The following is a 15,719-nucleotide window of genomic DNA, read 5'->3' on the forward strand; positions in this document are numbered from 1 at the left end:
TTTTTGGACAATTTTTTGCAAAGTGACCGGGTCTTCTACATACAAAACAGACTTTTGAAGTTTTTTCATTGAACTGCTTTCTTCTAAAGAACTTCCATTTCTTTTTCCTAAAAGACTTCTTCTTCTATTGATTTGCATAATGTTTCTTCTTCCAAGAATACTTCTTGAAATGATCTCTTCTTTTTATCGGACAAGCACAATTTTTGTCATAATACTTTATCTGCAAATCTTTCCTTTTACAGTTGTCTTTAAGCTTGCTATGAACTTTGTCAATTTCTAAAAGAAACTTTCTCTGATTGTAGAGTTTTTCAAGAGCTATAAGCACATGCTGGTAGATTTCTCCCAAAGAAGCTTGCTACAGGGTTATTTTTTGAAGGTTCATCATGCGGAGAGTTTCATCTCCTAATGGCTCTAGGAAAGAGTTAAGAAAAGTGTGCTTAGAATTGACATCATCCATTCCATTAAAGGAGTAGTATTGGCTTGATATTCTATCAAAATGTTTTTCCAGATCTTTTCTTTCAAAAGAGCAACATTTCATTAGTAAGAATTATTCTCTTGCCACTTCTATGTAATGGGCCAATGAACCAAGGAATTCACTATGAATAATTGTGGAAAAATCTTTTCGAGTGTTGCACTGAGCTGCCTATCTTTGTCTGTATTCTCCAAGGTTGATCCACTATTGTCTCAATCTTCCTGTAAGTCTTGCCACAAACTTGGTAATGATTTGTGCAACAATAATATTTGGGGCCTGAAGTTCAGCCGTGCACCATGAATACATGTTAAAAATCTCATCATACCATTTTGAAAGATAAATGTTATCAATGGTATACAAATGCTTTGAATCTGTGGTTGATAAGTAGGTTAGTCTTGTATGGTGATCAGGGATGAAAGGTGGTGGAGGAAATATTAGTGGTGGTGGAGGTTGTTCAGGGTGAAGGATATCATCATCTTCTTCTACCTTTGGATCTGTCATAAATACTCCTTCTAGATGAATACCAGACAAGTCTAGATCGGTGTCATCAATAACTGGGAATACAAAAGGTTCTTGTGATTCTTGAAAGGTAAGAGTTTTAAGAAATGATGAAATTGGGATTTACAGTTGCCAAAACATAGAAAATTGAAAATTTTCCCAAAATATATGTTATTGGCCCCCTCCTCTATCAAAATGTACAAATTGACCAACCCTTTTACTTGTTGTCCTAAGAATAACAAGAAAAACCTAACCAAAAATACCCACAAAACATATCACATTTCCAATCTAAACAACCCCAATTGTCCCAAAAATAACAAGAATAACCTTTAAACAAACCAAAATTACCAATAAGCAACAATCCAATCTAAACAAAAAGACAAACAAAACAACCACAAATCTAAAATCACAAAACACAAATCTCCAATTTTTACCCACTTACCACTCAGCGTTGGTCTTGACTCTAACTGCAGGACTAGTTGCCCAACAGTGGTATGTTGGCTCTCACTCTCTCTATACTGTACTTTTTTTCTTTGTATAAAACTTAGACTGTGAAATAGATGAATAATTTGTACTCGATGTTTAGCAAAAATAATAATAATAATTTGTGCTTGGTGGTGGACTGGATTAAACCAAGTCAAAGTGTCAAATCTGTGTGTGTCCATTAATTAATCTTAGTAAGTTGGGGTGCAATGTGTGTGGCTATAAATTTTTTTTTTTTGGTAGTTTTAAGAAAATATAAACTTGCTATAGTAGTGGCGTTAACCCATTTTGAGTGTCAAGTTAATAAAGCAGTATTAATTTATTTGGGCTTTTGGGGCCTTCGGCCTTGTGAAATTAAATATTTGTGTTAATAACTTAGCGCTAAGCAACTGAGCTGAGTGAGTGAAATATGTTTATTATTGTGATATTAGGGAATATAATGGACATTATTAAGTAAAAACTGTATTTAAGTTTTTTCATTTTTTATACAAAATAGAAATTCTACTCTAATTCAATCTAAGTATATATGTGTGTAAAACTCTCTCCTGGAGAATTAAATCCTGACCCTTACCTCCACACCCCACAAGCACTTATACTTGTATAGTGACTATCACACCAATAGTGTAACTCTATGAATACTATAAATTTTAGTAAATAAATGTTACAAACTGAGGTTTTATCAATGGCAAAATAGTAATTAAGATATTTATCTGTTATTTGTTGAAGTAGAACCAATCACATTTATTACTACATTAGTATATGTTTTTTCGATGAAGTGCTACATTAGTATAATTTATAAATATTATATACCTTTTCTTTTATCCCTTTTTTTCCTATATATTCTATTTAAGTTTTTACTAAATAAAATTATGAGACATGAAAATGATGAAATATCTGAAAATATTAAACAAATATTGGAATGCAGTATTAGAAACATTAAGTTTTTATAAGATAAAGTATCATGTCTATATTCATTAAAAAAAAAAGGTCTCATGTCCTTACAAATCAAGAACCTATTAGAATTGTAATCAAGACAGCATAATTATTCAAATAGGATCAAACCTCGTAATTAATTCATTTGGAGATTTTCATTGATTTTGTGATCAAAATTTAGTGCACAATAAATCCTAGGTGATATTGTGATTTAAAGAATATCAAGTTCTATCTTTTTAGATGATGTAGTTTTAAGGTATTATGAAACGATAATTTTCTATGCTCTCTTTTGTTAATATTAAATATATGCTAGCTTAGATTTTCATGGGAAATTTTTTTTATACCTTCCCCCCCCCCCTCCCAAGGTTTAAATCCTAATTTCATCCCTGGTATTAAGAACATTTTCTTTTAATAGAGTAATGCTATGCACACAATAAAAATATTGCAACAACAAAAATTAGAATTGAGTAACTTAATGAGTTGAATATATTATATATATTTAAGTTCTCTTTTTATTAAATTTTGTATAATATATTTAGTCTCTTAGAGTATTTGCATTAGTTAATGCAAAAATTTCTATATATTTTTCTATAAAACCTAAGTTTTCTATTCTATATCCACTTTTCAAAAATATCTACATCAAATTATCTATGTTACACTATATTTCATTAAAATATTATTTCTTTATATTTTTTTACTACTCTCTCGAATCATCCATGCGCATGCATGTGTGTGTATGTATATGAGTAAATAAAGTGTTAAAAAACAAATATGCATATGACCAGTAACATGTATATTTGCACGATTATTGTAACTACAAATACATTTTGCACAATAATACATAAGATGATGTGGGTAATTTTGGTGGTTAGTTGTGTAAAATTTTGTATTTGTGACATTTTAATATGAATGTTAATGACTACCATAAAAATTAAATTTTAAAAAAAAATCCTAGAGCCGCTCATTGTGTTTGCACATTTACAGATTTTTTTTTTTTTATATACAAGATAAAAATTTTACTCTATCATAATCTAAGTATATATGTGTGTGAAATTTCCTCCTAAAGACTTGACCTCCGGCCCTTACCCCCCACACCCTACAAGTATTTATACTTGTACAATCACCACTGCATCAAGGGTGCACGGTAGTGCACATTTATAGACTAAACTTAACACGTAATGAAACCTGGTAGGGGTGTGCATGGGTTGAGTTAAGGGGATTTTTTTACCCAACCTACCATGGTGGGTTAAAAAAATTCAACCCAACCCAACACATCGCATAAATCCAACCCAACCCAACCCAACCCAACGCAATCTACATGGGTCGGGTTGGACAATTATTATTATTATTATTATTATTATTATTATTATTATTATTATTATTATTATTATTATTAAATTGACTAGAAAAAAATATAAATATAAATATATTTAAAAAAAAAAACCCAAAGATTAGTATCAATATAACTCTTTAAAGGCAAACAACACTAATAACTAAACAATAATAGTAATTTACTAGGGTTTGTGTGAACTAATTGACTTTTATATAAGATAGGAAGAGCTAGTTATTTAAATTTTTTTTATTAATTATATAATATATTTTAAATAAATAAATATATATATATATATATATATATTAAAAATATGGGTGAATCGGGCCGGGTTTGGCAAGTTTGGAATTTTATGACCCGAACCTAACTTGACCCGCTATCAAAAAAAAATTTTAACCCAACCTAACCCACCAGGCCCTAAAAACCGACCCAACCAAACGGGTCACGGTTAAAACTTTTTAAGTTAAAAGTGAAGGCTACGCATACACCATTGTTCATTACCATTTAAACATACAGATCAGTGCATCAACGTCCAGGGACGGAACTACCAAGGGGTTAAGGGGGGCCGTGCCCCCCCCCCCCCCCCCCAGTCTTTTAAAAAAATTCCCTAGTATATATATTAGCATAAAAAATTTATTTTTGGCTCTAAAATTAATATACTTGGCCTCCCTCTCCCAAATAATTTACAAGCTAACCCATGAAACTAAAAATGAAAAAAATTATCAAATCATCCCTTGTTTGGTTGTCCCAAGAATATCAAGAAAAACATTTAGCTAAACATTTGGACAATTTACAAATCTAGACAATAAGGAAAATTTACAAAACAATTCACATATTCCAATAATAATAATAATAAAATCTTTGGACACAGTCTAAGTAAAAAAAAAAAAATTATAACAAATCAATTATAAATCCTAGCAAAACAAATCACAAAACCCTAATAATCTTGACCCAATTTTTATCTCTAACTTGAGAGCTCTTTGTCCCTCTCAAATGACTCCACCTCATAGTCATAAAGACAACTCTTATGCTGCTAATCACTTCATCCACATGCCAATTAGTGTCACTAGCAACTTGGATCAATTGGTGTCTTTAACTTAACTCATAAAAAAATTATTTTTTTAAAGAGCTGCTACTCTTTAACACAACCCGTGGAAAATTTTTATTTTATTTTTGAATGATAGAATTTTATTAATTTTTAATATTTTATTAACTTTGAGACACATTTAGCATGCATGCATAAATATAATACACATGTGAAACAACAATCTACTGTTTTGTGTCTTACCTAAACTGCCACCGGAGCATGTGTGTGATTAGTCTATTGGTATTAAACTTTGTGCCTTAGCTAAATTATTGTAGTGATGGGAAAAACTTTATTATTTACATAGTTGAAGACTCAATGTTACAATTCATTATCATGTGATTGTTTAACAGATCTCTTTTTCTTTTATTTTTTTACTACTTTTTCAAAATGGAAAATTTTTAAAGGAAAAGATCTCACAATTTTATACTACCTCAACCTTAACCATTTAATTATAAATAAAAAAATTCCTTAACCAAGACACCGATAATTGTCTCCTCCTTTTTTTTTGCTGAATATTTGTGCATGATGTTGATTAACCATTATTTTAATTGTTTTATTATGTAATACTAGACATGGATTTGAATTTTTAACTATACATTTTGCAATTTTTTTAAGAATATTTTATATATAGCATTATGAAGTTATTAGGTATAGAAATATGTGAAAATAATAAATAGATTTAAAAAAAAAATTATAACGTGGATAGAATAAAAAATTGGTCTAATCTCAATCAAACCTTGAAAATATTAAAACATACCAATTGACTTACAGAACTTATGATTATAAATATTTATTATTGAATTTTTAAAATATAAAAAAAATTAATACTGATAATACATTATTGTCAACTTCTAGTATTAATATTCTAACTTTCTAAAATTTTTTAACAGAGAATTTTGGCCTCCTTAAATTTGAATCTGGTGCCGTCCCTGTCAACGTCAGAGAGTTGGTATGAATTAATTAACAAAGTCAGTGGCATAATCATATTTAAAGCTCTGGGAGATATTTCCCTAAGGTTTCATGCTATCAGAGTTTAATGTGGTATGGGTGAGCAGTGAGCCAGACTCCAAGTTTAACATGCACTTATTCAGCAAAAAAAAAAGTTTAACATGCACTTGTACGCATCATGATCAATCGCTATCAGAGGCTCCTACTTTCTTGAATGCAGTGAAAATGCTATAGATGCATAACCATCAACTTAAAAATATCCAGTCCAACTTGTAAATCCTAGCATACCAGTACCACCATTTGTTTAGGTGTTGTGGCCAATCACGTGGATGTCATTCTCTCTCTCTCTCTCTCTCTCACCTGTAATGTTATCACACATGTAATGTACTCTCTCTCTCTCTCTCTCTCTCTCTCTCTCTAACCTGTAATGTTATCACACATGTAATGTAAATTCAAAATATTATTGTACGGGAATCCCACTTTGAACCAAGTAGCAGAGGCGGCTTTAAAATTTTATTTTTGTCTATCTTTTAAAAAAAAATTTGGGGACACCCACAATTTTTTTTATGTCAATAAAATTAAACTTTGCTCCCTAATTTGTTTTACTTAACAATATATTGGAGCTTTCAAGCAAAAAAAAGCCAAAAAAAATTTGAACTAAAATCCAGAAAAAAAAATTATAACATAGCAAGCCCAAATGCCCAATAGACTCTAGGAATAAAGCCTAAGATTAATCTCTTTTATCAGATTGTGTAATTTATACTTCTTAAAGAACACCTTGAAAAAATTTCTTAGAACCGCCACAACAAAGTAGATTCTAAAATCTTTGCATCATTATCAAGGCTGTAAGATCAAGTAAAACTGCGAATGAGATTTACTCTGGGTTTTTTCTCACATTGCTAATAACTAATAAGTAAGCAGGATGGTGGCTTCGTATATATCCGAACTATTTTTAAGGGTAATGATTAACTTACACACCTTTTTTACATCTACTTCATGTTTTAAAATTAGACATTTTCATATTAACTGTACATATTGATGTAAAATTGATAATAGATGTAAATAATTGAGCAGAATTATATTTGTTATGGTTGGATGTATAGTATAAAAGTTGATATATATATATATATATTTTATATAAAATAAAATTCTACTCTAACCTAATCTAAGTGTATATGTATATGAAGCTCCCTCCTAAAGACTTGAACCTCAGCCCTTACCCCACACCCCACAAACACTTATACTTATGAAGTGACCATCGCACCAAATGTGTGCAGTGGTTAAAAGTTGATAAATTGATATATCATAACTAGACCCAAATTTAAAACTTAAACTTTTGGATAAATAGTGTCTTGTGTCCTATATTCAAGGTTTCAGTTGAAATGTTTTAAAGATGTTGTTTACCTGACAAGTAGATTAAACATAATGATAGTGTACGGAGCGAGAACGGGGTGGCAAGAATTTTAAACGAGCATGAATGAGCTATGTATACTTGGACCCCACACAAATGTGTACATATGATTTATGAGAGAATAGCAATTAGATTGACTAGTATATATATTATCATTCCCTTGAGTGTGAATTTCTTTACTTGTAAGTTTTCTGAATTATTGCATATTAAATTCTTCGTAATGGAGGCGATTATGAAGTATGAACCCACGAAAGCAGATGTAGAGATGCTAATGTCTACATGAGGAACATTAATCTCTTGAGGCTTTTATAAGAAAAGAAAAGGAGGGAGTTTTCTAATTTTTTTTTTCCAGCAACTAAGAGATTACATGCTAGGCCGGTGATCCTGGAACCACTGACCCTATTATAGGCTTTTTCCTGAAACCTAGGGGTAGTAGGTGGGCTATTGTAGTCTAATTCTAGCCACAAGAGTCCTAAGAAAACGAGGGAGTTAAGGTTCATGTGCGTGTCTTTCGCTACTTGAAGTGCATTTCAAATGGCGTTTGCCTCTGGCATGGAATGCACTTTGTAATGGTTCTCTTCCAGGCATGAAGCTAACCCCAATAGAAACCTGATACCATTGATCTCAAAGAGTCTTTAGATGTGAGGTCTCTTTTGTAGAATATGGCTTGATTAGGAGTTCGACTCCTTGTTGAATTTGGATAAGAAAGAATTTTATTCCTTTTAGGTTACCGTTGTTTGAAGTTAATTATCAAACTCTATTAGAAGTCTTATTCACCACTTGATTTTGAATTCTATTTGGAATTAGAGTGATTCTCCTTTTGTGCATTGAAAAGAAGTCTAGTCCTTCTTGGTTTTGGATATACTAACCGACTCAAGTCTCCTATATAAGCATAGTGCTATTGCAGCAAATTTAGAGAGTGGTGTGAGAAAAAGAGGCTCTCTCTTGGTTTGGTTATTTGATATTTGTGAATTGCAATTTAGAATAGTGAGAGAGGTTTTGTTACCACTTGGTTTTGGTTTTGCGATTTGGTGATTTGCTCTTTCTTGGTATGTTGCAACTTTTGTATTTGATTTGTGGCTCTCTTTTTAGTTTGTGCGCAATTCGTATTTTGGTATTAGGTATTCATATTTGGTATTTGTGAACCTTTGGTTCTTTGGTTTTGTATTGGTGAGAGAGAGCTATTAATTACAAATTTGTGAACCTTTGGTTCTTTGGTTTTTTGTCTATTTTCTTTTGGATTAATTTTCTTCTTCCTATTATTTGTTTAAAAATCTTTTTCAAGCCTAAAATATTTTCACAATCAATCTTGATAATTTTGAGCTTCCACTATTTTACCACATCTTTTCTATATACTCTGGGCTTTGTTATGCTCCTTAAAACATTATGATATAGCAATGGCAAGGTCTCTTGTATTCACCAGCTCCCTTTGAAAAAATAACTCTATTCCTCTATTTCCAGAAGAAAATCAATGACAATTTCTAAGTGTAGGGTCAATTCTTCTTTGTGGACTAAATCGTTTAGCAAATTTGGAGGATTTTCAATCATATTAAGTAACTCAAAAGGAGTAATTACCTAGGGGATTATACAAGCAAACCCCACCTGAAGTGATATTAGGCTACCTGAGCATATAGTTTATTTGCATATTTGCACTACAATTTGCTCAAAGGGTTGGAAGGCGGTAGTGTCACCCACCTGGGGCTTTAGTATGTTCTAAGGGTTAGGTTATGAGCCCATTAAAGCGTACTTGAGTTCAATTATGAAAATTATGAGAAAGTTTGGACTATATACAATGTGAGCCTAAAAACAGTAATAGGACCTTTCCCTAATAGTTTTTTTTCAACTCTCTCAAAATTGAATCATTTCCAAATAAATAGGTTAGGAATTCGATAGGGTAGCAACTAAGGGTGCCCACAAATTTGACAACCTACCTAAATTTGACCGGATAAAACCAAATTGGCAAAGTTCAAAAGGTTTCAACAACAACCTTTGGTTGATGACAATTTTTGACATGTCAGACTCAAATCTCATCGATTGGCCATCGATTTTGGTGTTAATGAATTGAGTAATCTGATCCAACCATACAACCCTAAAATTGCCATCACTATCCCTCCTTCATATCACCACCATTGTCCAACCTCAAATCTTTTCCACCATTCTCACTACTATCCAACCCCAAATTTGCGATTTTCATCAATGGTGCTAGTTCCAGGCCAATGGACCTTTCTACCGACCTCATCCTCTTCATGGGCAATGACACTTCACGTATAGTTTGTAGATTGGTCATGCCTTGAGACACGATGAACCACCCAAGTCCAACTAAAACCACGAATGAGCAAATCAATCATATCTCCTTTCCCATCAAAAAAAAAAAAAATCGTATCTCCTTTGCATTTTCGGTCGACAGCAAGTTCAAATTTGTAGAACTCGATCCTTTTGATCGGGTCTATTGTAAGTTGGCCTCCCATTTATCTTGTCATGCCTTGTCATCTATCATGTCATGCCTTGTTTATTATTATTCTCAATGTTTGCGTACAAATTAATTTTTATCTTGTTAAAAATGGATTTAAAAAATCAGATTTTGATTGAATATTAAAACTTAAAAGTGATTATTACAATTTGATCTCCCAATTGTCTTGCTAAACTCTATTTTAAATAATAATTATCTAATGCATATGACATATACATCATCTTTCTCACAACATGTAAACCCTATAACAAGACCCACGTATTATGATAAAATTAATGTACAAAATACATCTTTCTAAGTCTTGTAATTCCACCGACTTGGTTCTGTCCCAGAATTTTTTTTTTTTTTTTTTTTGAGAATGGGGTCCAAATTATTGGGAGAGAGATTCTTCTATTTTATTTTAAATTTTAACCCATAAATGCGACGCTTAACATCTAAGAACCTATTGCTGTGGTTTCAAAAAAAAAAATTTACTGTTGACACTTGCAGCCTACTGTCCCATCTATTCATTTATTTGAAAAAATAAAAATAAAAACACCTAATTGTTGCATCTTTAACATAGTTTTATTTTATTTTTTACTCTTTTTTGGTTTTTTTGAAGTACAGCTCTACTTTTGTTGGGAATAAGCAATAGCAAGGAGCCAAAAGGCCATAACACATGGGGGTAGATTGTCCCCTAAAACCAACAGGTATGCCTAAAACCCTTCCCACAGTTTTTGAGCATCTCCTGAAACCATCACAAGTACACACCTTTCATGGTACAATGAAGATATAATTGAACATGCATAAGACGACAAGAACAACAGCCGGCTAGGCCATCCAGACAAGGCCCGGGGCTCTCTCTCTCTCCCTCTCAGTATTGTATTATAAAGCCTAGTAATTTAATTACATCATGCCCAAAAAAAAAAAAAAAAAAGCTAATATAGCAAAAGAAGAAACCTTGCCAATTTCCACTCGCTAAAGAGCAAGATTACAGTTAAATAACACTATTTACAATCACAATAAACAAAGACTGAATGCCAACACCCACTCACCCAAACCCCTCTACTAATTATAAATTATTCAGTACCCTTATATCACAGTGAGTGTGAGTCCCACTCACTAGCAACCCCACATTCCACCCCACCCCACCACAATTTCCCATTAAGTATGCACAAGATTTTCTATGCCTAGACTCTCTAATTCCCCCACTAATGCATAATGAGCTTGTTGAGTTTCAAGATGTTAGCTCTTAAAAATGAGCCATCAATTAGCCAGTATGTCTTTTTCTCCTTCCAACTTCAAACATGTCCTAGCACAAAAAATAAACCCACTTTCTCTCCCCACAAACAAACAACGACTGACCAAAAAGAAAAGATGCAAATAAACTAAACAAAGACATTTTCAGTTTTCTGCTGAATCTGAGCTTATAACTGTCCCTTCGCCTTCTATGGAAGACATAGGCAGCTTCCTTCCGGGCCTCAGCTTCTTCACGTCCTGGCTAGAACATATTAAGATTCTTCTCACCATGTTACAGAATTCCCTGAAAGACAATTACAGTGGACTGAGGAACATTTCATAGAGAAAAAACTCCAAATAATATCACTACTATAATATGAAACCATTTTTTTTATTTTGCAATAGAGAAAGGACATAAATCTATGGAATATGTCATATAGAAACTGCCAAACATTTCAGTATGAATCATATTTTATTTTGTCACAGATAGGATTGAAGAAACTTACTGCCATGGATCGTCTCCCACGAGCATCATATCCCCTTCATCATCAGTATACACAATTTCCCACTTATTACGAGGGTGAAGCTGTCCCTTGATATCAAACATCTCCTCAAGTTCATCTATAAGCTGTTCATATCCTTCCAACATGGTTAGGTCCACAGCTCGACCAACAGCAACCCCCTGCATTTGAACCTTTTGCAAATTCGAAGACCAAAAATAGAAATTCAGAATTTTGTACGAGGGCCATAAAATCTTGTTATTAAGCAATAAATCATTTTCCATTCAGCACCTTGGTGCGACTTCTGGTTGAAGCGAAGCAGCTTTGCTTGCTCTGAATCTCCTTTGACAGCACTTGCAGCTGTCCCAGTTGCCTATCTTTAGAACCCTTGGAGAGATCAGACTTCTGGTCTGAATCAATTGCTGAGAGGGTACTGACATGTCCTTCTGTGGAGCCACTAGACATACTGACTGGTTGCACAGTTGCATTCTCTACAGGAAGTGAGCTTGTAGAGTGACTAATCAGCTCAAAACCAAAGATTCGGTAACTAGTAGCAGTTTCAGTTTTCTTCGCTTTTTCAACAGGGTCGGGCAATGGATCATTGTTTAATTTTAATGGGTGTGGAGTTGAATAGCCTAGGTGAGCAGGCCAAGCAGAGACACTTTTGCTATCATCCACCATCTCCTGAAATAAATGCTGAGTAGCACATGGACGGGGAGAAGAAAACCGGCTCCCATCAGTCTGAGTCCTTGAAATAGAGTTGCTGTTGCTGTTGCTGTTGCTGTTGCTGTTAATATCTATCTGCTTGTGATGCCACGCATGGTTTTCACTTCTTTTGCCTTCAGCCATAAGTTGTGTCATTTCATGGCCCTGAGTCAATCCAGAATTCCAGAGAGTTGATGGAGTCGAAGTAGTATTATCTAAAAGTTAAGAGAGAGAGAGTGAAGAGAAACTTAGAATGTAACCAATTCATCAGGTGAAAAGTGCAAATGGAATGATAGAAAAAAAAAAAAAAATGTTTATCTCACCATGAGTTGGAAGCTCGACGGGTGTTCGAGGCCTTTTGTTCTTTGGCATGGCAGGTTGAGTTAGGCTTGCAGGTATAGAAGCCACAAAGGGTTCTATCTCCCATGGTGAAACCCTATCAGGTCTTGGAATTGATGCAGGTTCATCCCAATGAACCTAATATAAAGAAGAATATAATGAAATTGGATGGCAATATTAATTTGAAATAACGAGGAAAAGGGGAAAAAAATAAACTACTTTTAGTGATCGCCATTTTGATTTTTCCCAATGAGGAGAAATATCTTCAGTCCCAATTATTGTGCCCGAAAACCTGATCAATCAAAAATGCAGAAAAAGAATCTAAGAAAACTCGCACAACAAGCAAACTAATAGTAATTATGTTTTGGAATTTTCTTACTTTCTCTCTGGAGAATCCTCCCCCTCAAAGTTCATCTTAAATCTCATGCCAACTCCAAATTTATTGTTAACAGCTTCCAAATACTTGTTCAGGCTTATTATGAACTGGCTCGTCCTGATCATTTTTGCCAAAGCAAATAAAATCAATGATGTGATATACTTTAGAGGAATTATTAAACAGAAAAATCTTTTCTAGTTTTTTTTTAAGTAACATTAGATACCTTGGCTTATAATAGACTATGAAGAGAGTTTGGGTCGCAACAGCATGAGATGCAGTTGCAAGCACTCCTAAGTGCATGCTCTGACTTGAAATCACAGATGATGGCATGCTGCTCTGTTGATGGGCAAGACGCCTTACCCCAACACGCAATTGTCCATTTTCTCCCCTAGATAACCAATTCATTAATGAATTAAAGCTTTGTAACATTGGAAATAGACATCTAACAAAAAAGAATAATAAAGAGACAAGAAGAAAAAAACAAAGTACAGTATAGACCTCAGAAATACAAAGGTATCCCCAGCAACTAATCTCTTTGATGTCACAAACACACTCCATCCTGTTGTAAGCAAGTGCCTTCGTGGTTGACCTGTTCATTTAAATGAAGACAAAAGTAGAGATTAGGTTGTCTGGTTTCTTCAAGCAGCATGCCTAAATCTAATTCACCATGGACCAGTTCAATTAACTCAAAAAACAAGGGATAAAAACCATCTGTTACTAAATTAGTAGAACCACATCAGAATAACAAAGGACAAGATTTACTAGCAGATAAATTGATTACCTCTGAAAATATGTTTAAAATGCCACGCGTAACCATGAAGATCCTTGGCAACCAATTCTTGAGTAGGGGTTGACTGGGTCATATCCTGAAGTAAGTTTGGTTTTGGAAATCAGTAACACAGAGAGAGAACATCGGAAACCACTAGTCCCAAAAAAAAGAGAGAAGCATTACCAGTGGAGGAAGGCATTCAGTGGCATGTTTGCGGAGAACAGAAAACCCACCATGGGTGCTTGTATCAGATGCAGTCAAAACTTTACAGAAGGAGTGAACAGTTGGTTTTGGTGGTTCAGGAGGGCAGTGGTCAGGACTTGTAGGCTCAATTTGCTAGAGATATTTCAACACAATTGAAAATCATACACGTCAAGCAAAACCAAAACCAAAAGCAACAGCAACAGCAGAAAACTTTATTCTGCCCATAACTTTAAAAGATGTTGAAATCAGAAACAAAGACGTTTGGTTCTTACCTCTGATTCTGGCTGCAAAGTAATCTGTGCATAAACCTCATCCGTGTCTTGTTCAGCCTAAAAAAAAGGCTCAAAATAAGTTCTTCCGAACAAACAATTTTTAGAAGTCCAATGTTCTATTTTCTTGTTTAAACAATGCAACAAATAGAGAGAATTACATAAACTTTGTCCCAAACTTTGAGTAATGGGAACCCAGTGAAATTAGAAAACCCAATTCAACTGTGCCTAGTTCAATCAATTGGTCCAGCTGATCTGGGTTTTCTATATTTAGCAAGACCCAGAAACCATACCACTCTATTTCCTTTCCTCCATTTTCTCAGTAACCAAACAGAAATTAACCAAAATAAAAAATTAAACACAACAAAATAATCAGAGAGAGAGAGAGAGTCAAATACCAGAAGCTCAACGTGAATAACACGACAAAGAATCTTCGAAGGAAGATTAAACAGTGGAATCCTCTGATTCAGCTCTTGATTCTCTAACTGCAAAGCTCAAAAATAGAAACTTTTTAATTTCTTCTTCATTTCCCACCAAAAATAACACACTCCCAAAAATGGAAAACCGCCCCAGGTTTCTATTCAAACATTCAACACCAAAAAAAAAAAAAAACACCCATCCATTCTGACTTTTCCGGGAAAGACAGAAGCTTTCCAGCGAAACAAACAGAATCCGATCCCAAAACACAAAACAAACACTTACTTGTTCCATGTGACCCTGAGGGAAATAGAAGACTCTCTCGCCGGACTTAGGCACGTCCACAAGTGGGCCCGCACAAGCCTTCCATAGCTCCACGTACAGCTCATCTCTCAAACACCCTGAAAAAGTTCAAAAAACCAAAATTTTCTCAACATTTTCCCGGAAAATCAACCAAACAAACCCCACTCCAAAGAAAAAAAATAAAATTAACGGCTCAACCGCCATTTCTTTTCACCTTCACCCGCCGCAATATTTGTCTGCGAAAACGACCCTCCCCGATTCGCCATCATTGTACACCAAAATCCCAAAAGAGAAACAAAACTAAAACACACACACACACACACTCTCTCTCTCTCTCTCTCTCTCTCTCAAGTCTCTCAGAGCCAGACCCTGATTTTATCTCATAATATACAGATAATAACTAACACTAATTATTGATTAACAACACCAAAACCGTTAATTACACACAAGAAAAGCTCCGACTTTTCTCTTTCTCGTAACGACTGCGATCGAAATTGTAACGTAAAACCACTTCGGACCGTTACGAGACCACCTTTGAAGCTCGCAAAACCACTCTCTCTCTCTCTCTCTCTCTCTAGAGAATCTCAGGTGGAGAAAAACGGCGTTACGAAGAGAATCCCACAAAACCGCTTTGCGCGCGTCTTATAATACTCTCTACGCGACTATATGTGGTGAGTTGTGTCTATGTATGTTGTTATTGTTGCTGCCTTTGTGTTTTGTTTTTTGAGACTTTAACTAAATGTGGTTGGGATTTAACTCGAGAGTGTGGTTAAAAGTAACGGAAAGCTGGTGGTGGTGCCGTGACATAACGGTTGGGATTGGGGAGTAGTGGTGGGATTTGATTTTTTATTTTTTTTTTAAATTAATTGATGGAGTGTACGGAAAAATTGGGAAGCGTGAAGTACGGGGATTTAACGGAAGAGGTTAGGTGATGGGCTTCCGTTACCGTTAATTTTTGCCGTCCCTGTCGTTGTCTGCTTCGAAGCA

General features: G+C 34.1%; 1 protein-coding gene across 1 annotated transcript; it reads right to left on the minus strand.

Annotated features, from left to right (window-relative positions):
* Nucleotides 1-10,555: 10,555 nt before the first annotated feature.
* On the minus strand, nucleotides 10,556-15,386 carry LOC142621975 (auxin response factor 9). The gene is made up of 14 exons (XM_075795376.1): nucleotides 14,947-15,386; nucleotides 14,715-14,830; nucleotides 14,411-14,497; nucleotides 14,016-14,072; nucleotides 13,723-13,875; nucleotides 13,552-13,636; nucleotides 13,269-13,359; nucleotides 12,994-13,158; nucleotides 12,774-12,887; nucleotides 12,614-12,686; nucleotides 12,379-12,532; nucleotides 11,642-12,270; nucleotides 11,357-11,544; nucleotides 10,556-11,154 (listed from the first exon to the last, which is right to left on the minus strand). The coding sequence occupies exons 1-14, from the start codon at nucleotides 14,999-15,001 to the stop codon at nucleotides 11,016-11,018; spliced, it is 2,106 nt and encodes a 701-aa protein (XP_075651491.1). The 5' UTR covers nucleotides 15,002-15,386; the 3' UTR covers nucleotides 10,556-11,015.
* Nucleotides 15,387-15,719: the final 333 nt, after the last annotated feature.

The sequence above is a fragment of the Castanea sativa genome, chromosome 1, assembly GCF_040712315.1.
Source record: "Castanea sativa cultivar Marrone di Chiusa Pesio chromosome 1, ASM4071231v1".
Classification (NCBI taxonomy): Eukaryota; Viridiplantae; Streptophyta; class Magnoliopsida; order Fagales; family Fagaceae; genus Castanea; species Castanea sativa.